We start from the raw sequence: 23,753 nt of genomic DNA on the forward strand, positions 1-23,753 counted from the left end.
AGCATCTTTTCATGTGCCTGTTGGCCATCTGGATGTCTTCTTTAGAGAAGTGTCTATTCATGTTTTCTGCCCATTTCTTCACCGGGTTATTTGTTTTTCGGGTGTGGAGTTTGGTGAGCTCTTTACAGATTTTGGATACTAGCCCTTTGTCCAATATGTCATTTGCAAATATCTTTTCCCATTCCGTTGGTTGCCTTTTAGTTTTGTTGGTTGTTTCCTTTGCTGTGCAGAAGCTTTTTGTTTTCATGAGGTCCCAGTAGTTTATTTTTGCTTTTAATTCCCTTGCCTTTGGGGATGTGTCAAGTAAGAGATTGCTACGGCTGAGGTCAGAGACGTCTTTTCCTGCTTTCTCCTCTAGGGTTTTGATGGTTTCCTGTCTCACATTTAGGTCCTTTATCCATTTTGAGTTTGTTTTTGTGAATGGTGTGAGAAAGTGGTCTAGTTTCAATCTTCTGCATGTTGCTGTCCAGTTCTCCCAGCACCATTTGTTAAACAGACTGTCTTTTTTCCATTGGATGTTCTTTCCTGCTTTGTCAAAGATTAGTTGGCCATACGTTTGTGGGTCTAGTTCTGGGGTTTCTATTCTATTCCATTGGTCTATGTGTCTGTTTTTGTGCCAATACCATGCTGTCTTGATGATTACAGCTTTGTAGTAGAGGCTAAAGTCTGGGATTGTGAGGCCTCCTGCTTTGGTCTTCTTCTTCAGAATTACTTTGGCTATTCGGGGCCTTTTGTGGTTCCATATGAATTTTAGGATTGCTTGTTCTAGTTTCAAGAAGAATGCTGGTGCAATTTTGATTGGGATTGCATTGAATGTGTAGATAGCTTTGGGTAGTATTGACATTTTGACAATATTTATTCTTCCAATCCATGAGCACAGAATGTTTTTCCATTTCTTTATATCTTCTTCAATTTCCTTCATAAGCTTTCTATAGTTTTCAGAATACAGATCTTGTACATCTTTGGTTAGATTTATCCCTAGGTATTTTATGCTTCTTGGTGTAATTGTGAATGGGATCAGTTTCTTTATTTGTCTTTCGGTTGCTTCATTATTAGTGTATAAGAATGCAACTGATTTCTGTACATTGATTTTGTATCCTGCAACTTTGCTGAATTCATGTATCAGTTCTAGCAGACTTTTGGTGGAGTCTATCGGATTTTCCATGTATAAGATCATGTCATCCGCAAAAAGTGAAAGCTTGATTTCATCTTTGCCAATTTTGATGCCTTTGATTTCCTTTTATTGTCTGATTGCTGATGCTAGCACTTCCGACACTGTTAAACAACAGCAGTGAGAGTGGACATCCCTGTCATGTTCCTGATCTCAGGGAAAAAGCTCTCAGTTTTTCCCCATTGAGGATGATGTTAGCTGTGGGCTTTTCATAAATGGCTTTTATGATGTTTAAGTATGTTCCTTCTATCCCGACTTTCTGAAGGGTTTTTATTAAGAAAGTGTGCTGAATTTTGTCATATGCCTTTTCTGCATCGATTGACAGGATCATATGGTTCTTATCTTTTCTTTTATTAATGTGATGTATCACGTTGATTGATTTGCGAATGTTCAACCATCCCTGTATCCCAGGAGTGAATGCCACTTGATCATGGTGAATAATTCTTTTTATATGCTGTTGAATTCAATTTGCTAGTATCTTATTGAGAGTTTTTGCATCCATATTCATCAGGGATATTGGCCTGTGGTTCTCTTTTTTTTACTGGGTCTCTGTCTGGTTTAGGAATCAAAGTAATACTAGCTTCATAGAATGAGTCTGGAAGTTTTCCTTCCCTTTCTATTTTTTGGAATAGCTTGAGAAGGATAGGTGTTATCTCTGCTTTAAACGTCTGGTAGAACTCCCCTGGGAAGCCATCTGGTCCTGGACTCTTATTTGTTGGGAGATTTTTGATGACTGATTCAATTTCTTCGCTGGTTATGGGTCTGTTCAAGCTTTCTGTTTCCTCATGATTGAGTTTTGGAAGCGTGTGGGTGTTTAAGAATTTGTCCATTTCTTCCAGGTTGTCCAGTTTGTTGGCAAATAATTTTTCATAGTATTCCCTGATAATTGTTTGTATCTCTGAGGGATTGGTTGTAATCATTCCATTTTCATTCATGATTTTATCTATTTGGGTCATCTCCCTTTTCTTTTTGAGAAGCCTGGCTAGAGGTTTGTCAATTTTGTTTATTTTTTCAAAAAACCAACTCTTGGTTTCGTTGATCTGCTCTACCGTTTTTTTAGATTCTATATTGTTTATTTCTGCTCTGATCTTTATTATTTCTCTTCTTCTGCTGGGTTTAGGCTGCCTTTGCTGTTCTGCTTCTATTTCCTTTAGGTGTGCTGTTAGATTTTGTATTTGGGATTTTTCTTGTTTCTTGAGATAGGCCTGGATGGCAATGTATTTTCCTCTCAGGACTGCCTTCGCTGCGTCCCAAAGCGTTTGGATTGTTGTCTTTTCATTTTCGTTTGTTTCCATATATTTTTTGATTTCTTCTCGAATTGCCTGGTTGACCCACTCGTTCTTTAGAAGGGTGTTCTTTAACCTCCATGCTTTTGGAGGTTTTCCAGACTTTTTCCTGTGGTTGATTTCAAGCTTCATAGCATTGTGGTCTGAAAGTATGCATGGTATGATCTCAATTCTTGTATACTTATGAAGGGCTGTTTTGTGACCCAGTATATGATCTATCTTGGAGAATGTTCCATGTGCACTCGAGAAGAAAGTATATTCTGTTGCTTTGGGATGCAGAATTCTAAATATATCTGTCAAGTCCATCTGATCCAGTGTATCATTCAGGGCCCTTGTTTCTTTATTGACCGTGTGTCTAGATGATCTATCCATTTCTGTAAGTGGAGTGTTGAAGTCCCCTGCAATGACCACATTCTTATCAATAAGGTTGCTTATGTTTATGAGTAATTGTTTTATATATTTGGGGGCTCCCATATTTGGCGCATAGACATTTATAATTGTTAGCTCTTCCTGATGGATAGACCCTGTAATGATTCTATAATGCCCTTCTTCATCTCTTGTTACAGCCTTTAATTTAAAGTCTAGTTTGTCTGATATAAGTATGGCTACTCCAGCTTTCTTTTGACTTCCAGTAGCATGATAAATAGTTCTCCATCCCCTCACTCTCAATCTAAAGGTGTCCTCAGGTCTAAAATGAGTCTCTTGTAGATAGCAAATAGATGGGTCTTGTTTTTTATCCATTCTGATACCTTATGTCTTTTGGTTGGTGCATTTAGTCCATTTACATTCAGTGTTATTATAGAAAGATATGGGTTTAGAATCATTATGATGTCCGTAGGTTTCATGCTTGTAGCGATGTCTCTGGTACTTTGTCTCACAGGATCCCCCTTAGAATCTCTTGTAGGGCTGGTTTAGTGGTGACGAATTCCTTCAGTTTTTGTTTGTTTGGGAAGACCTTTATCTCTCCTTTTATTCTAAATGACAGACTTGCTGGATAAAGGATTCTCGGCTGCATATTTTTTCCTGTTCCTCACATTGAAGATCTCCTGCCATTCCTTTCTGGCCTACCAAGTTTCAGAGAGATCGTTCATGAGTCTTATAGGTCTCCCTTTATATGTTAGAGCACTTTTATCCCTAGCTGCTTTCAGAATTTTCTCTTTATCCTTGTATTTTGCCAGTTTCACTATGATATGTCGTGCAGAAGATCGATTCAAGTTACGTCTGAAGGGAGTTCTCTGTGCATCTTGGATTTCAGTGCCTTTTTCCTTCCCCAGATCAGGGAAGTTCTCAGCTATGATTTCTTCAAGTACACCTTCAGCACCTTTCCCTCTCTCTTCCTTCTCTGGAATACCAATTATGCGTAGATTATTTCTCTTTAGTGCATCACTTAGTTCTCTAATTTTCCCCTCATACTCCTGGATTTTTTTATCTCTTTTTCTCAGCTTCTTCTTTTTCTCAGCTTCTTCTTTTTCCGTAATTTTATCTTCTAGTTCACCTATTCTCTCCTCTGCCTCTTCTATCTGAGCCGTGGTTGTCTCCATTTTATTTTGCAGATCATTAATAGCATTTTTTAGCTCCTCCTGCCTGTTCCTTAGTCCCTTGATCTCTGTAGCAAGAGATTCTCTGCTGTCCTCTATACTGTTTTCAAGCCCAGCGATTAATTTTATGACTATTATTCTAAATTCACTTTCTGTTATATTGTTTCAATCCTTTTTGATCAGTTCGTTAGCTGTTGTTATTTCCTGGAGATTCTTTTGAGGGGAATTCTTCCATTTCGTCATTTTCAATAGTCCCTGGAGTGGTGCGGACCTGCAGGGCACTTCCCCTGTGCTGTCTTGAATAACTTGCGTTGGTGGGCGGGGCCGCAGTCTGACCCGATGTCTGCCCCCAGCCCACTGCTGGGGCCACAGTCAAACCGGTGTGTACTTTCTCTTCCCCTCTCCTAGGGGCAGGATTCACTGTGGGGTGGTGTGGCCCCTGTCTGGGGTACTTGCACACTGCCAGGCTTGTGGTGCTCGGGATCTGGCGTATTAGCTGGGGTGGATCACCAAGTGCACAGGGGCAGGAGGGGTAGGCTCAGCTCACTTTTTCTTCAGAGATCCGCTTCTGGAGGGGCCCTGTGGCACCGGGAGGGAGTCAGACCCGCCGGAGGGATGAATCCGCAGAAACACAGCATTCAGTGTTTGCGAGGTGCAAGCAAGTTCCCTGACAGGAACTGGTTCCCTTGGGGTTTTGGCTGGGGGATGGGCGAGGGAGATGGCGCTGGCCAGCGCCTTTGTTCCCCTCCAAGCTGCGCTCTGTCGTCCAGGACTCAACAACTCTCCCTCCCGTTGTCCTCCAGCCCTCCCGTTCTCTGAGCAGAGCTGTTTACTTATAACCTTCCAGATGTTAAGTCCCGCTGGCTGGCAGAACCCACGCATTCCGGCCCCTCTGCTTTTCAAGCCAGACTCCGGGGCTCTGCTTGGCCAGCAGGCTGCCCCTCCGCCCCGGCTCCCTCCCGCCAGTCCATGCAGCGCGCACCACCTCTCCGCCCTTCCTACCCTCTTCCGTGGGCCTCTCATCTGTGCTTGGCTCGGGAGAATCCGTTCTGCTAGTCTTCTGGCGATTTTCTGGGTTATTTAGGCAGGTGTGGGTGGAATCTAAGTGATCCGCAGGACGCGGTGACCCCAGCATCCTCCTATGCCGCCATCTTCCCTATACCTGAATTTTTGACTGCACAGGGTGTTGGTGCTCCTAACCCCCACGTTGTTCATATGTCTACTATATATAAGTATATTCTTGCATATACTGTAGTATTTTATGACTGGTTGATAATTTATTTTTAATAATGTAGTACGGAGAATGGGCCTCCAAATAGATACCCTTTGCTGGTGTTGCAAAAATTTGTCAAGTTCCATGACTTTGCTCTGTATTTTTCTTTCCTGGACCTTCTAGTCTATGTCCTAAGAACCTGTGGTATGATGGAGATAGTAGAAGGTTGAGCTGGTAGATACGGTTATTATTCTTTTGGCATATCCATGAGTTAGGGCTCCAGATGTTATTTTACCAGGTGGTTTCATAGAAACAATTTGTGATAGTAATTAGTCATAACTAAACCTTAAAACTATCTTAAAAAACATGTCTGACTGTTAATCTCTAGGAGGCCTATCTACACTTCCCAACTACGTGCAGCTACTTTAATCATTAAAATTAGATAAAATTTAAAATAAGTTCTTCAGTCATACTAGCCACATTTTAAATGCCTAATAGTTACATGTAGTGTATTGGGCAGCCCAGTCAGAGAACGTTTTCATCATCACAGAATGTTCTATTGGACAGCATTGGACTGTATGGACCTGGAAATTCACTCTACTGATACTATAGGGAATTGTTTGATTTAGAACTATCTCTGTTTTGGCATCCTTCACAAAGTGGTAAAGTAATCTGAAGAATAGAATGTATATCCAAACCTCTTTGTATTTCAGTTTTTTTTCTGTACATCTCGACATTAAATTTTTCCAGCTCTGTTATCCTGTGGTTCTGTCACTCATTGCCTTCACACTGCTATCTAAGTGAGGTTTACACTAGACGTTAGCATTCCTCCTGCTACTTGTATATAAAGTTGTCCTCCCATTTTATAACCGCTTCATTGAGATATAATTTATATACCATAAAATTGACCCATTGATTGTTTTTATGGTGACTTTTTTGGATTTAAAAAGTTGTACTACCATCACACTATCTAAATTCATAACATTTTCATCACCCCGAGAAGATACTTTGTATAGTCACTCCCCTTTGCCTGTCCTCCCGTTCCCCCCACCCGCAACCACTGGTCTACTGTGTTTCTGTGGATTTTCCCATTGTGGATATTTCATATAAGTAGAATAGTGTCTAAGTTTTTATGTGAACCTGTGGTTCCCTTAAGTGTATATACCTAGGAGTAGAAGTGCTAGATCACGTGGTAATTCTGTGTTTAGTATTTTAAGGAACTGCTTGTTGTCCATTATGACTACCATTTTCTATTCCCACCAGCAGTGTATGAGAGTTCCAGTGTCAGCACATCTTCACACTTGTTACTGTTTGTCTTATTTTTATTGCCGTCCTGGTGGATATGAAGTGGTATCTCATTGTGATTTGGATTTGCATTTTCCTGATAACTAATATTGAGTATCTTTTCATGCGATTATTAGCAATTTGTATATCTTCTTTCAAGAAGTGTGTGTTCAAGGCCTTTACCCATTTTAAATTGGGTTTTCCTTTCTTATTGTTGAGTTGTAAGAATTCCTTATATATCTGGTATACATGTATATAAGGTGTACGAGTCTTTTATCACATAGAGGATTTGCAAGTATTTTCCCCCATTCTGTAGATTGCCTTCACTTTCTCTGGTGTCCTTTGAAGCATAAAAGTTTGCATTTTTACATCCCATGTATTTATTTTTTTTCTTTAGTTGTGTTTCTGGTGTCACTATTAAAACTAGCACCTAACCCATGGCCACAAAGATTTACTCCTATGTTTTCATCTAAGTGTTACGTAGATTAAGCTTTTACACTTCAGTCTGTGATCCATTTTGAGTTACTTTTTTGTGTAGGCTCTGATGTAGAGAGTCCAGCTTCATTCTTACGCATGTGGATGTCGAGTTGTCCCAGTGCCATTTGTTATAAAGACTTGTACTTGTTGAGTTGTCTTGGCAGTCTTGTCAAAAATCAGTTGCCCACAAATGTAAGGGTTTATTTCTGAACTCTAAATTCTTTTCCATTGATCCGTACATCTATCCTTATGCCAGCACCATGCAGTATTGATTAACTGTAGCTTTGTAGTAAGTTTTGAAATTGTTAAGAGAACTCCAGTTTTGTTCTTTTTTCAACACTGCGTTGGTTATTCTTGGTCCCTTGCATTTACATGTGAATTTTAGATACAGCTTGTCAATTGAAAGAAAAATGCAATTGGGATTTTGATAGGGATTACCCTGAATCTATTGATCAGTTTGAGGAGTATTTCCGCCTTAACAGTATTGTTTGGATCCATGAACATGAGATGATTTTTCCATTTATTTAGGTCATCTTTAATTTTTTTCAGTGGTGTTTTGTGGTTTTCAGCGTACGTGTCTCGAGCTTCTTTTGTTAAATTTATTCCTGTTTATGATTTAAGTAGTTACAATGTATTTGTGATTGGAATCTATTCCAAATGGAATTTTCTCCTCCATTTCATTTTCACATCGTACACTGAGTGTGTGTAGAAATACTCTACACTTCTGTACACTGACCTTGTATCCTGCAGCCTTAGCTCTGCTTATTAGCTCTTAGAGGTTTTTTTATGTGCAGGGGGTTCCCTACCCCCTTTCTAACTCCATGTTTCTTATAGGTGATTCTAGAGAACTTATGATGTATTGTGACTTAAGAGGAAAACTTTTTTTCTTGCCCTAGGAATCGTAGCTGTAGGGTACATCAATGAAGCTATTGATGAAGGGAATGCTTTGAAAACTTTAGATACTCTGCTCTTACCTACTGCTAAGATCAAAGATGTGGATCCAGACTGCGCCCAGCACTACCAGGATGTTTTATACCATGCTAAAATGCAGAAACTCATGGTGAGTCTTAGTAGGTTTGTTGCTTTTAAATTTACAGACTGGGTGGGGGGAGAACGGCTGAGAGGGAGGGTTTTCTTGATTTGTTTTGCCTACGACTTATGAGATACTCTTCCTACAATTGCCTATGGACCAAAATGGAAATAATAGGGCTATTTTTATCCTGGTGTCAAACATGAGCAGGAAGCTGGCTCCAGAGCTAATCACTGCTTTTACTTTAACTAAAACCTCACTGATGGGTGAGTTCTTGTTCAGATTCCAATTCATTGGCTATTTACTGAGCACATACTGTATACATAGTGTACTGGATAGTGTGTGGTAGAGGGAAAAAGGGTAGAAGGAACGCATGACATTTGAAGATCTCTGTCCTTCTTAAGATGCTTAGAAATGGAGGTAGTGGGCATTCTTATATAGGAGTTAAATAACAGTAGAGGTGAGTATGTGACACAGTGTGAAAACAAGGTATGCACCGAGTACTTCAGAGACCATGGATTTTTGTGGGCTAGAATCCTAAGAGGAGTGGACAGGGAGAGAGAACAGGAGCTGCCCCTGGAAGGGAAGGAGGAGCTGGTTAGGTGGGCGGAAAGCAGTATGGTGCAGGCTGGGAATACAGTGCTGGGCAGGTGTGAGCCTGGTTTGTTCTCAGCACAGGAAGAGACTGACCTGGCCACAGTCCCTTTGAAGAGCACAGGATTTTTTCCATGCTGCAGAGCTTAGACTGGTGTTAGGAGGTATTCCACAGATACTGGCCAGTGTTGGAAGGGTGCTGAGCGGTGAAGCTTATGATCTGTACCTTGAGAGTGAGAGAGAGATGCTCCCTGGAACCGACCCCACTCATAGATGCCATGTCTCCAGCTGCAAGCCAAAACCTCAAGGAGTGGAGGTCTTCTCTGTATAGGTGTTTACAACCCAGAAACTGCCTCATCTGAATCAGGAACAGCATCTTTGATTAGAACAAACATTTATTGAGCACCTGTTGTTTGCCAGGCATGATACTCCGTATTTGTATGCATATTTTCTCATATAATCCTCATAATAATCCATAACAGCCATGTGGGTTAAATGTCCTTATCATCACTTACAGATAATGAAACTTAGGCTAAGTAATGTATCCAGAACTATCCAAAAAGTAATGAGTTCTGCAACTATGCCCTGGTCCATTGGATTCAGAAACCTGTATTATAAAGGCAGAGGGAAGGGGATGTTTATTGTTGCATTGTAATAACAAAAGACCCCAAACAATATAAATATCCTTCAAGAGAGGCCCAGTTAAGTAAGTTGCAGTATATCCATATAGTGGAAATACTCTGTGGTCGTCAAAAAAATTGAGTGAATCTATATTGGATAATCTTCAATATGTATATTGTTAAGTAAAAAAAAAAAATGTTTCCACATGCCTGAAAATGGGATACACACCCATAATAAACATACTCTTGCATGTGCATAAATTATTTCCAGAAGGAAACACCTGGAAGGTGAACTAGAAGTCTGGTGTAGATGGGAGACTTCTTTGTTTTCTCTGTTTTTGTGCTGTTGGGATTTTACTTTCTTAGAGAGTACATGTATTACATGATGAATGTTTCTAAACTTAAAAAAAAAATGCAAACAACTCACAAAGGGCCAAGTGGTAACTTAGTTTGTGGAATAGGACCTACTGCCCCGGCTGAGGTGTTCCCCCTTCAAGGCAGCTCATTTTGATGCAAGGTATTAGAAATTATTTTGGCATAATGTAGTCTCCAGCAGCATAGGGAAGTGTTGACTCTGGCAAAGAGAAGTGAGTGGTGAGGGAAGAAGAAAATAAATTTTTAATATAAACTCTGTACCATGTATTACCTATGCAAAAGTATTTTTAATAAAAATTAAAGTGTATATCTTTTTATGTATGTGCATATTTATTTACATTTATATGTTACATACATATGCACATATAATCGTATGTACTACTGAACTGCCTCATTAAAGGTGAATAAAAACATCCCTCCAAGGCGGGGACTTTTGTACTCTTAACCTTCTGATGGGGATGGCAGCAGCCTTGCAGTACCCCCTGTGCTTTAGGGGTGCCCTCACATTATTTATCTTCATTTGACCCTCACAGCAGCTGTGTGGCTGGTTGCCCTTTCATCTGATGGAAAGGAATGGGACTGGTCAATAAATAGCGGGCCAGCGAATAGGAGAGTGAAACTGAAACCCAAGCCTTGTGCCCCCACACCCCATGGAGGGGAGAATGGGTCTCCGCCTGCCATCCCCACTGATGGAGCCAAGACTGTGGCCCGAGGCACACTTGTCAGCATTGGAAGATACAGTTACTTGCTTTGGAGACAGACAGGCACCATTCCAATATTGGCTTTGTCAAAATAACCAGAGATTTTAGTCAAGTCCCTTGAATTCTCTTTACTTCCATTTCCACACGTGTAAAATGGATATAATAGTGCCTATCTTACAGGATCATGGTGAGGGGTTAAGAGTAACATACAGATGTAATAAAGTGTATTTGGATGTTCACGTACTTATATTTCTATAGATTATATTAACATGTAATCATATATAATTATATTGTGAACATACACATGTGTTTGAGTGTTCAGCATTTTGCATGGAGCTTGACACCCCCAAAAAATACTGAAATAACGTAGCTAATATTATTGCGGGTGCCAGCGGTTGCCCAGGTAAGGGCTGAGTGGTGTCTGTGTCACAAAGTCCTTGCTAGACACACACAAATTGTTGCATCCACAAACCGCACGTGGGATCTTCTGGGTACAGGACAGAGATAGACCTAGGTTCCTCTCTGCCCACAGCCACATGCGGTTTGTCCTTGACTCCACAAATCTTTCATAGGCAGGCTATGCAAGTCCCTTCCAGAGCATTCCAATCTGATAGCTTTAGGTCAAGATGGAGTGCCGTGGGACCTCACCAGGACACTTAGAAGCCTTTGCTGGGTGTCTCCACTTTGCCATCTGTCTGTCAGGCTTGCTTCCTAAGTGGAAGAGCAGCAGCTTTAGTAATGGAAATAGAGCATTAAATATGAGCCCAAGGATCTGGGTTCTAGCTCAGGCTGCAATTAAACTGCTTCGGCCTGTAAAATGAGGAGCCTGAATTGTATTGGCAAGAGCTAACAGATTTAAAACATTACCGTTCCAAGCAATGAATATGATTTGGTTTAATTGCTATTTTTAAACACCATTTTCTTTTTCTGCCCACTAATTTTGAAACTTTTTTTTTCTCTGCCTGTTTTCTCCCTGGGGAAAAAAACTGATTCTTTGCTTATTTGATGAGGTCTATGTGTGTGTGTATGTGTGTCTGTGTGGGTTTTTTTTGTTTTGTTTTTTGTTTTTGAGAGAGAGAGTGGGGGAGAGAGAATATTAAGAAGGCTCCACGCCCAGCAGGGGTTGATCTCATGACCCTGAGATCCTGACCTGGCCAAAATCAAAAGTCAGACACTTAACTGACTGAGTTACCGAGGTGCCCCATCTGTGTGTGTTTTTTAACATTTGTGGTTTGGATGCTTGGAAGTTGCGGTTGTGTTTTGATGGAGATAATTCTGTGCCTTGCCTTCCCAAGATCTGGCCTTGAAAATAATAGAAAAAAAATTATATTACTAGTATTGCCAGTATAAAGTAAAGCTTGTGCGAAAACATACAGCTGTTAAAGATCACATTGGAGGGGCTCTGGGTGGCTCAGTCGGTTGAGCGTCTGACTCTTGATATCGGCTCAGGTCATGATCCCAGGATCATGGGATTGAGCCCTGCATTGGGCTCCATGCTGAGCATGGAAACTGCTTAAGATTCTATCCCCCCCCCCCCACTTCATGTGTTCTCCCTCTCTCTCTAAAATAAAAAGAATTTTTAAAAACGATGACAATGGATAACATCCGCATGGAACAGATGGCCAGTTTTATCAAAGGTTGAGGACAGGGATTTAAGCTGGTGAGAATTCTTGCTCCTCATTAATAGTATTTCAAGTGTAACCTTGTGTAGAAACCAAATTCCTTTTGTCTCAGGGGAAAGGCTGGGTAATGCGCATGTTGGCACATACTTAGAAAACACACTTTGTTCACCAGAGGCAGTGAATTGTGAGCTATTTTAAAATTGAAGGCTTTCCTTGAGACTTTATGAATTAGATGCCCAAAAACATTCTGTTTTGCTATATATATATTTACTGCACAAGAGTTGTGTGCTTTTAACAAGTGAATATTACTACATTTTTCTCTTCTGTGAAACTGTATTACACATGATGGCTTTATTTGCAGAAACCAATTCCTTTCATTGAAGTTTCTGTCATCTTAAAACTTATTTTAGGTTTCTTTTTAAATTTTTTTTTTTCTTCAAGTAATCTGTGTACCCAACGTGGGGCTGAGAGAAAGGGAGACTCAGAGTCTGAAGCAGGCCCCAGGCTCTGAACTGTCAGCACAGAGCCCAACACAGGGCTGGAACTCCTGGACCGTGAGGTCATTACCTGAGCCAAAGTCCGCTTAACCGACTGAGACCCCCAGACACCCCCCCCTTTCTTTTAATTTTTTTAATGTTTTGTTATTTTGAACTTTTAAATGATTTTTTTTTAATGTTTATTTATTTTTGAGACAGAGAGAGACAGAGCATGAACGGGGGAGGGGCAGAGAGAGAGGGAGACACAGAAGCGGAAGCAGGCTCCAGGCTCTGAGCCATCAGCCCAGAGCCTGACGCGGGGCTCGAACCCACGGACCGTGAGATCGTGACCTGAGCTGAAGTCGGAGGCTTAACCGACTGAGCCACCCAGGCTCCCAAAACTTTTAAATGATTTTATGAGTATGTTCTAGCTTATGTCTTTTTTTTTTTTTTTTTTACATGCCCAACCAAAAAATAATGTCCCTTGTCATACAAGGTACCTTGCCTTCTCAGTAACAATTGAATGGGCTTTCATACTGCTTTGCTGCTTTGAGATTTTATTCATTCACTCAGCAACATGTTATACAGAGCATGGATCTGGGCCCCACAAACCCTGAGAAGACTTGGGTCTACAGGAGACTAAAGAAGGGAGAGGAGTAGCCCCTTCTTTACTATACAGGGTGTTTAATAAGTATTTATGAAATTAATATTTGTATATAAATGTCAAAAATACAAGAAAGGGAGATGAGAAAAATGAACTTCTAGCTTGAGAATGGTCCATTGAAGACTTTAAGAGATGGAAAGAATTTAGGCAAACATGTTAAAAACAGCTTTACAGTTAGAGAAGCAAGAGCAAAAAGGAGAAGTCAAGATTATAGCAAATCAAGAAGCTTGGCTGGTGCCTACTTTGCAGGCAAGGTTTATTGGGAAGTAAAGTTGGAAAATTATCTCTGAATGTCAGGCTAAAGATTTATAACTTACTCCAAAACAGTGAACAATCATTGGCACTGTGTGAGCTGGGATTTTTGAGTGATGTGTTCAGTATGATCTGAGGAAGATTAATCTGGCAATGGCCAGTGAAATAGAATAGGCTGGCAGTGAAAAGAATGGTTAGAAGGCAAATGTGGGACTAAGGTAATGGCCCCTAGTGATAACAATCACTTCGAGTGAGCTGATGAGGGACCACCTGTGTGAGAGCTGGAGCAGGAAGACGAATCAAAAATGACGCCAAACACTGAGAACTGAGATCTTAGCTTCTCCCTGTGCTTCGCCCTTGTCCCACCTCCTCCTCCAGGACATGTAGGGTTGAAACCTACTGGAAGTAGGGAAGATGGAGAATTAAAGGTCTTGAAGTACCATCAGGCAAGTGTGTCAGTTGCCCTAAAGATGATGATATCTTTTCTTCTGCACTGACACTCTTAAAATCCTGAAAAAGTATTAAAATAAAAAAGTGCTTTTGTAGTGTTTTATTTTGAGGCAGTATTTCTTAGGAGCTCAAGAATGGAGTTAGAGGGTAGAACCCTCTGCGCTAGGCATGTATCGTCCCAAGAAGGTGTGTTTTCACAGATGGCGTTCCTTGTTCTCTAAGGTGATTTCACCATTGTAAGATAAACAGTGGAGTGATCTATGATTTTTGACATAAGAAAATAAAGGAGTGGATCTAGGCAACTATTCAGGCTCCCAAGGCACAAAGCTATGAGATAGACAAAATATAAGCCATCAGTGTTGTTGTAGTAGTAGTTAGCGTGGTGAATGATGAGTATAATATTGCTTGGAGCAAAGCAAATGGTAAAAATCAGAAGAATGAGGAGACTCGCCTTAACATACCACAACCATCTGTGATCATATGCATTAAGCGTCCGAATGATGGCTGTGTAGCAGTAGATAATGACCACAAAGGGAATTAGGAATCCAAAGAACGCCAAGGATATGAAGTAGTAGAGTTGGAAGGGTGATGAGGACTCGCATGTGTTGTGGACATCATGGCAAGTGGTGATGTCCTGCTGGACAAGGTAATATTCTTGCTTCAGGATGAAGAATGGCAGCATGTATAAGAAAACCGTTGCCCACACCAGTCCACATGTCAGCAGGGTGTAGGTACGCTTGGGCAGACCTCGGTATGTGAAAGGATGGACAATGGCTAGGTAGCGGCTGATACTAATGCAGGCGAGGAGCAGAATGGAGCAGTACATGTTGCCATAGAAGATGACTGTGGTGGCCCGGCACATCACCTCTCCAAATACCCAGTTGTTCCCATTGAGGTGGTAAGCTATCTTAAAGGGCAGTGTGATGCAAAAAAGAAAGTCTGCCATGGCCAGGTTGGTGTAGAAGATGTTCATACAGATGGATCTGGTCCTGAAGAGGAGCATCCACAGGGTCACCGCATTGGCTGGCACACCTACTACAAACACCAGGATGTAGATGGCTGGTATCAGTTTGGTACTTAAGGAGCTGCTCAGGTACCCCATGGTAGCATTATTCACGTGGAGATTTGAAACCCTTTCTTCTGGGCAGTTAATTTTTACAGTTGTGGTAGTTCCTGTCCAGCCTTCTATGGCAGAAAGGGGGAATTCTTCAAAAGAATTTGGGGGAGCCCCACGGAAGGTCTTAATAGGTAAGGTTGGTTTTGCCAAGTTGTGTACGTCATTTTCCATGCCTGTAACTGAGAAGAAGTATTAATATGAATTATTGCTGAGCCCATGGCTGTGGTTCAGGACACAATGAAACTAAAAGTTTTATCTACATAGTTTCTGTAGTTGTAGAATTTAGGATCATTTTTATTTTCGCAAATCCCTATAAATCTGGTAAGTAGCAGGAATGCATTTAGTATATATCGTATGCCCCAGCACTGTGCTAGCCCATGCAGGAGCAAAAACTAGATGGCAACTCCTTGCAGGCATGAAGTTTATAATACCGTTGGCAAGAGCAATAATAGCACATCAAACCATTATAGACCAATATCATATTGGCTGTAAATTGTATAGACATTCAGACAGTGGTTAACAGATTTAAATGTTGGAGCAGAATGTCAAGGAAGAGGTAAAGATGAGCAAGGTTCATAGATGAAATTTAATAGATGAATAAGATACATGGGCTGGCATGGGATCTGGCAATGTCAGATAAGTTAATTCAACAAATGTTTATTGCATGTTATATGCCAGTGGTACAGTGTTAGACTCTGTCCCTGTCTTCAAACTGTCAGACCAGTGGAAAGGGTGCACAAAAACTCATTGTCTTACGCTAATAAGGTGTGTGAAAGAAGATGACAGGGTAGGTTACAGATGAAAGGGTAGGATACAGCCAAATCTCTGAAAGACCTTTAACTAGAAGAAAACTCGAAAGAAATCATGTTTCTGTTCTCAGATGCTGGGCTTAGGCACATACAAAATTGTGAACAGAGGCGTGGCCATTATAGTAGACAGCGATGGCCTCACAAGATTCCACCTGCTAATGCCTGGACCCTTTGAATATGTTATTTTATGTGCAAAAGGGACTTTGCGGATGTGATTCAGGATCTTCAGGTGGCATGAGTATCCTGGATTGGCTAGGTGCGTCAGATGTAATCATAAGACTCCTTATAAGAGGGAGGCAAGGGAGTCAATATCAGATATTTTAAAATGCTGTGCTGTGCTGGCATTGAGGATGAAAAGAGGAGCCATGAACCAAGAATGCAAGCAGCTTCTAGAAGCTAAAAAAAACAAAAGACAAGAAAATAACTTACGCCCCAGAGCCTCCAGAATGAACACAGCCCTGCTGACATCTTGACTTCAGGACTTGTGACCTCCGGAAGTATCATCTGTATTGTTTTAAGCCACTACAATTGTGGTAATTTGTTGCAGCACCAATAGCATACTAATATAACTGTGATCTGGTTTATATTTAAGATGACTTGGGTGACAGTGTGGAGACTGAAAAGGGAAGAAATTAGAGGCAAGGGGGACTGATCTGGAGCCTACTGTAGTCACTGAAACTCAAGATGGAGAGTAACGATCTAGAGCAATGGCAGCAGAAAGGCGAAGTGAACCCTGGAAACTGATGGCAGCTTAGAGGGACTTGGCATCCAGTTGGCTTTGGTGGCAATGAGGGAGAGGCAGGAGGCAAAAATGACTAGGAGGCGTCTACTCTAGATGATTTTGGGGAAGAAGATGGGACAAATGACAAGCATAGAGGAGACAAAGGAAGAAAAATGAAAAGAGGGGAATAGAGAATATAGTCCATAATGTATTAACATTGTATGGTAACAAGTGGTAATTACACTTACGAGATAATGTATAGAATTGTCCAATCACTATGTTGTGCACTTGAAGCCAATGTAACATTGTATGGCAACTCTATTTCCATTTAAAAAACCAAGGAAAAATTCAGAAATGAAACAAAAAGGAATAGAGATGCAACCACTACATACTATAAATTATACTATATATTGGGCATTCGTTGGCATGCTAATTTTAATCCTCCTAATTCATGCAAGAGCAATTTCAAAAACACAGTAGACCTTACTCCTCAAACCTGTTTCTCATTATATAATTTTTCCATAAATCTTTGACACGTACATAAAGTGGATTCTCTCAAATTTCTAAGATGGACTTTAATGCCTAATATAAACCTCATACTTACCAATTTAAAATGCCATTGTTCTGCCAGTTACGTCTTTTCACATGACTTCTGAATTCCTACGTGTTGAGCACTTGGGGTTAGTGTTTAGTAACCTGGTTCTCATTCAAAGCCAGTTTCTCTTCCTGCTTTAATCTCTAGCAGTTCGCCCCCAGGTGAAATTGAAGCCTTCCTCATAACCTTGAGATTGCACAAACTGAATTCAGTGTATAAAACAGAGTATTGCCTGAACAAGTAGGGACAGGGAGGTGGTGTTAAGGTGTCGTTTAAAGGAAGATAGATTAACGAAAAAGAAAGAAATATCTGGGAAGTGTTCTCTGCCTGTGTTTAGATGTGAACTTTGAGGATGGGGTTGGGTGACACTTGGATTCAGCCACACACATCCGTCTCTTCATTCTCGCATTTTGAAGAATGCTTAAATTTGATGTTACCCAAAGAGAAATGCCTTGAGAATTAGGCCCAAAGCTGGAAAATGGTGGCTGAAGAACATGCTGTGCAAGTTATTTCCTTTCAAGATCTGATAAGAGAGTTGTTGAAATGAAGTGTTTGTCAGTTTTCAGAAAATTCCTGTGGTTGAGCAAGACATGGTGCCTAAAAACATGGTAAACAGTGGCTGTGAAAAAGCCTCGATTCCTTTTTCCATGAGAATTCCAGATCTGGCTTGACTTGAGTAAGTCTTTTAGTGCCTAGAGTCTGGTGTGCTTTCAAAATAGTACTCATTGTTAAATTTGACATATTTTTCAATTTGTTTGGATTCTTAATACAGGCTTCTGTTTGGCATAATGTTTCTAAAATGTTACTACTCTGGGCAAAGGCCTTGGAAAGGGACTGATCCAAGGGGACCAGACTTCAGCCTCTAGACGATGGGTTTTTTTTACTCATTTCTCCCCCACCCCATGGAAGAAAGCAAATGCCCTGCTTCTTACTTTGTCGCCTTTAAATGCCCCCTGTTCACTTGCACCAAACTCCACCAGCATCTTGAAGGAGCCCCCTTCTGCTGCATTTGGGTTCACCCCTACCCAGAACTCTCACTCCTCGTGAATCCCACACCCACTGCTCCTCTGAATGCTTAGCACTCTCCCACAACCACCTTGGCGATTTCACCTGCCTGTTGAAGCAGCATTCCTCTATAGAGGTTTAGTTTTGTTAATTTTTTATTTTTTCTGTCTCATCGTTGTCCCTCACCCCAGCTTTCCTGCTCCAAACAATGTTGGCTGGAGAGTGACCTAACAGCAGAAGAGTTGTGGATACAGATAGCGCAAATTGGTTTATTTTGGAGTAAGCAGGAGGTGACAGGCTAACATTGGGTTGAGTGAAATAAGAGACACATTAAGAGTTGAATAATAGTATTTGGGAGATCTCATTTCTAAAAACTAAAAGATCATGTGACTGTAAGGAGAACTCCATGGTAAAGTCATTAAGAAACAGTAACCTGTTAGCATTACTTACTGGAGGACCACTCATTCTTTCTGGTACTGTTCTTGTTTTCCCTACTTGTGGCCCAAGACAAGGTATAAACATAGGAATTTTGAAAATCTCTTGAAAAAGTGCTGTCTTGCCGAATCAGAGGAAATTCTTAGAAGATCAGAATCTTGTCACAATGAAGTTTGATCCGTGACTTCATTATAGGAGTTAAAATCTTGACTATGCCACAGGTTTTTAAATCTAAGCAGAGAACACTGGTCTTCGACAAGGTCTGAACAGAGCAAACAAACTATAGCTATTCCCTTCCAAGATGCTGCCTTTTCATAACAAACCTCAAACTCTGCCTTTCAGGTTGCAGATTGTGTGAAGCGCGAAGAAAATTAGGTTCCATTTGCCCTTGTAACACAAACCACCACCCCCCGACCTACCCCGTATGAAAAGAGCTTACCGCTTTGACAAAAAGTGGGCAACAGAAGCATTACTCCAGCAGCTACAAAGATGAGGGCTTTCATCTTGGTGACCTGAGTCCCGTTTCTCAAATGTTATTAAACGTGTAAAATTAGGGAGCACAGCTTCCCCTCGGTTTCGTGTGTGAACAGCAAAGGGAACCCTTGTTCTCGCCGTAGAGCGTGCTGTCTGTCGCATGCTCCGCAGACTGGGAAGCTTGCCCAGGGCCTCTGGAGGGGAAGGGTGTGACAGCGCTCATGTTGCAGGCTGCGTGACTCAGGCTGAGTCTCTGAACACGTTACTTTATTCCTGGAGCAAATCATTTAACTCTTACCCACCCCAACAGTTCCTTCTGCGTAGATGCTCTAATTCCCACCCCGTATACTTTGACATGTTGAAAAAATGCAGGTAGTACACAGTGAGTGCTTACAGAAGTAAGCTGAACATAGAGGCCGAGCAGCAGTTAGTTTTGACTGTCCTATATCTCATTTTTATCCATTTAAAAAACACGGTGCCAGAGTGTGATGTCTACTGAATAACTGAGCTATCAGAAATTAGCCTTTCCTGAATCCTCTCTGTTATTCAAACTTTGATTCTTAAACCCATTACATAATTATAAATGAAATGAGTTACAGAAAACAAACTTTTTTTAGGAAGCTAAATTAAGACTATGGTAACTTTGAAAATTCTCCATCAGTATCACATTGTTCTGAATTTGCCATCACTGTTTGGCCATACTTGGTTTTAGGGTGTTTTGTTTTGCCATAACTCAACATATTCTGAGCTCTTCGTTAACTACAGAGTCAGGTAACAGTGGGGTGTGGAGGGGTGTTAAATAATAAACTAAAATCATGATACAACATTAAAATGCAGAGGACTCTGTTTATTCCATGGTTATTGGTGAGCAGGTCTACAGTAAACATTTTTTTTGAAATGTGAAATGTCCATAACATAAAATTTACCATCTTAATCATTATGTAGTGCCCAACTCAGTAGTGTTTGGGACAGCCACACCGTTGTGCAACGTATAAGCTTTTATGGATAATTATATCCCAGAGGATATGGTTTAATATGTAGTATAAATGAAACTGCATTGTGACAGATTTTTCTGTACTTAACACAACTTAAGGTTAAACCCTTAGCCAAACAGTCCCAACAGCATGTTGCATATAAAATGCAGCAAGAATCAGAAAATGCAGATTTGGTGTGAGACTTACAGGCTGAGGGATAAGCCAGGAAGGAATTGATCTGTGTAAACTTTTCACATCATGATTAAATTTCATCACACCAAGAGTTTTACAATCAAAAATTACTAGTACTTCAGCTACATAATATATGTTAACAGAAGCTGAAATTGAAAGCTATTTTATTGCAGAAATAGCCAAAATGCCATAAAATATTGAAAAGGTACTTTTTGTTGAATTAAAATATTCTAGGACTCATCTGAATTCAGGAATTTGCCACTTGATTTGCAGATGGCCTGCTTTCTCTTTACTTGATCCATTTGTCACTCAGATGTTGAACCTGGCTATGTAGCTTGAGGTAGAGCCCTGACCATCCTATAAATAAATTTCCAGTCTTGTAGCAAGCAATTTAAAAGGAGATCTTAAACCGCTAGGGCTTGGTTTTTACTCTTGGTTTTACATTTAACTCTAGCATCCTTTGGTGTAATGAGTCATGATATAAACTGTTGACTTAAATCCATTTGGTTTGTAAACTTTGCCTTATGAAACAAACACTTTAAGCTTTTAAGTGGGATTTAACTTCCTTTTCATCTGGGTCAAAGTTTGTATGGTGCATCTTCTACAATGGTAAGTTACGAAAGAATTTGGTAAATACTCTTCAAAAAAACTGAAAGAGACATAAATGAACTTGTATGGAACTTAGTCTTTAGGCTAGTCCTGGGAGGAGTGTTTGGGTTCTCTTTGGCCTTGGGAACAAATAGTTCCTACTCCCCTGTCTCTTCATTCTTCCTGTAGTCTTCAACTTCCTATCATGCTTCTTGTTAGATTCCTTCACATCCATTCTTTCAAGAAATGGAGATCTTGCTACAAGTAACCATACCCATGTGGCAGATCTGCCTAGAGATGATTGTGGAAGCAGGAGCCAAGCCTTCCATGATGGTCTCCATTAGCCCAGATATTACAGGATGAAGTGATAGATTCTTTGTTTTACTTTCAGAGTGCTTTCCGCATACATTATCTCAAGTTAGTCTAAGAGGGAAATAGCTTTGAAGCCTTGCAGAGGAGCAGGTGGATGTCATTTCTCCTTCCTGCAAACCATCCATCATGAGTCCTGAATGATGGAACAAGTTCTCCATGGTTCTGATGAGCTACTTGCTGTTCATCACAGGCTTGCCTTAGGATTTAGTACGTGACACTTATTACTACACATGGGCAAGTGTCCCCATTGTTGAAAATTGAATGCCTCAGGGTGCCTGGGCTCAGGTCATGATCTCAAGATTTGTGGGATTAGGCCCTGCGTCAGGCTTTGTGCTGACAGTGCGGAACCTGCTTGGGATCACCCCTCTCCCTCCCTCTCTCTGCCTCTGTTCATGCCCCTGCATGTGCTTTCTCTCTCTCAAAATAAATGAACTTAAAAAAAAATAAATTGAATGTCTCATCTTCCCTGAAAAATATTTAATTTCTCCTGATAACACTTAATTGTAATCTCTGGCAAGTTTATGTAATCTTGGGCAGTTGGTTTCTGGAAGTCCCATTTAATTACTGTATAGTAGCACCATATTTGTAATATGGTAGTCAGAATCAACCGAGAAGTAAAAAAAAAAAAAAAATGGGGTCACCTGGGTGGCTCAGTCGGTGGAGCATCCAGCTTTTAATTTCAATTCAGGTCATGATCCCGAGGACATGGAATCTAGCCCCATGTCTCTCTCCATACTGAGTGTGGAGCCTGCTTAAGATTCTCTCTCCCGCTCTGCCCCTCTCCCTCACTCATGTGCATGCTCTGTCTCTCTTTAAAATACAACCAAAAATAAAATAAAATCACTTTAAAAGTAAAAAAAAAAAAGGTAGATAATTTAGTGCCTTTTTATTGCTATTATCACTTCCATTCTGAAGCTGTCCTTAGCTCCAAGTATTTCTTCCCCCTGTAATTAACCCCTACTATAATCATTTCTTGACTATTTCTAGATCATGTGTCTACAGCCATTATCGCTCTGATCACATTGTATTATAATTATTTTTTATGTAAATCTATCTTTTCTACTAAGTTGTTAGCTCCTTGAGGGCAGCCACCATGTTTTTGTATGGGTCTTTTGTTTTTGTCTCTGTGTCTGGTAAATGCCAAGTATCATTGTGTTTCCCTCAAATTTAAAGTTTCCTCTGGTACCTTGGCCACCTTGGGAACACAGTTAGTGATTAAGGGAGAGGGTATTCAGAGGCGGCTTTTCTGGAGGAGGTGACATTTGAATTAAGCCCTGAACGGTAAGAAAGAATCCACAGCCACACAGCTGGAGAACATTAGGGTCTGAAGGAGGCTGGTGTGCAGGTCTGAGACAGGGAGTAGAGGAGTGTGAAGGGCAGCCAGAGGAGTCAACAGGCCTGCATCATTAGATCCCCACGGTCCCTGGGAAGGGGAGTTACATTTTCCCCTAACTGCAGAGGAAATCTGTGGAGGAGTTCCAGCACAGGGATCATCCGGTTCTTTATAAAGGACCACCATGGGAGAGGGCAGTCTTGGAAAAAACACAAACCAATAGACGAATGCACCTAAGTGGGGGATGGGGGTTGGAATTGGGCGTTATTTCATTAATAGTCTATACAGTGTATGACAGTACTTGGTAGTTGGTAAGAGTCTGTGGGAACTGTAATAAATGGGCTCCTGAAAAGCAGTTATAAATTCTGTTTCATCATCATTCCCTGTTCTTTCTTTTATTCTATGACCCTATTCCCAGGACTCTGAGATTGTTTCCAAAGTCCTTTGGCTGGATGAGATACAGCATGCAGTCGATGAGGCCAACATGGACAAGGACAAAGCAAAACAATGTAAGTCCTCACCTCCTTTTGCTGGCTCAGTGAACCTTGCTGGTTATGCCACTGATTTTTTATGTTTATAACTGTATAGCTTTAGTTTCTGAAAAGATTTGGACTCTTAGCAATTTTAGTTGTTGAGTATATCTACAAAAAGATCTATTGGTGATGGCACTATTTTCAGTGCTTAGGTGCTATCTCTAGCAAAATCTAAGGATTCTGGTACAAAATCCAGAAAGCAAAAAAATGGTTACTGAACTCTCAAATTTCTAGTTTAATCAAGCCCTTTTTTACCTTTTTTAAAAATGTTTATTTATTTTTTTTAATTTACATCCAAGTCAGCGTATAGTGCAACAATGATTTCAGGAGTAGATTCCTTAATGCCCCTTGGCCATTTAGCCCATCCCCCCTCCCACATCCCCTCCAGCAACTCTCAGTTTGTTCTCCATATTTATGAGTCTCTTCTGTTTTGTCCCCCTCCCTGTTTTTATATTATTTTTGTTTCCCTTCCCTTATGTTCATCTGTTTTGTCTCTTGAAGTCCTCCTATGAGTGAAGTCATATGATATTTGTCTTTCTGTGACTGATTTTGCTTAGCACAATACCCTCCAGTTCCATCCACATAGTTGCAAATGGCAAGATTTCATTCTTTTTGAATGCCGAGTAATACTCTATTGTGTATATATACCACATCTTTATCCATTCATCTATCAATGGGTATTTGAAGCCCTTTTTTTATCTTGACCCTTAAGAAACTTGCCCAATCTGCTTAATAAATACCTATGCTCCCTTCTATGCCTTCCATTGTATTAGTCCAGATTTGCCAGAGAAACAGAACCAAATATATACTTTTCTCTGGAGAACTAAATATGTAGTCATATATCTGTGTGTG

General features: G+C 40.6%; 2 protein-coding genes across 6 annotated transcripts in view; one reads left to right on the forward strand and one right to left on the reverse strand.

Annotated features, from left to right (window-relative positions):
• Positions 1-23,753, forward strand: part of IQGAP2 (IQ motif containing GTPase activating protein 2) — a 294,230-nt gene that overhangs the window by 196,778 nt on the left and 73,699 nt on the right. For all 4 annotated transcript variants that reach the window (XM_042988699.1, XM_042988712.1, XM_042988703.1 and 1 more), the window contains 2 exons: positions 7,866-8,029; positions 22,787-22,877. In XM_042988699.1, the coding sequence (XP_042844633.1) occupies positions 7,866-8,029; positions 22,787-22,877 (255 nt within the window). The remainder of the gene's footprint in view (positions 1-7,865; positions 8,030-22,786; positions 22,878-23,753) is intronic.
• F2RL2 (coagulation factor II thrombin receptor like 2) lies at positions 13,567-19,396 on the reverse strand. Of its 2 annotated transcripts, none has more exons than XM_007079829.3 (2): positions 18,875-19,396; positions 13,567-15,043 (listed from the first exon to the last, which is right to left on the reverse strand). In XM_007079829.3, exons 1-2 carry the CDS (start codon positions 18,936-18,938, stop codon positions 13,971-13,973), a joined length of 1,137 nt encoding a protein of 378 aa, XP_007079891.1. In that variant the 5' UTR covers positions 18,939-19,396; the 3' UTR covers positions 13,567-13,970. The 2 variants fall into 2 exon arrangements, with proteins under 2 accessions (XP_007079891.1, XP_007079890.1); XM_007079828.3 differs by having other exon boundaries at positions 13,567-15,049.

The sequence above is a fragment of the Panthera tigris genome, chromosome A1 (assembly GCF_018350195.1).
Source record: "Panthera tigris isolate Pti1 chromosome A1, P.tigris_Pti1_mat1.1, whole genome shotgun sequence".
Lineage (NCBI taxonomy): Eukaryota > Metazoa > Chordata > Mammalia > Carnivora > Felidae > Panthera > Panthera tigris.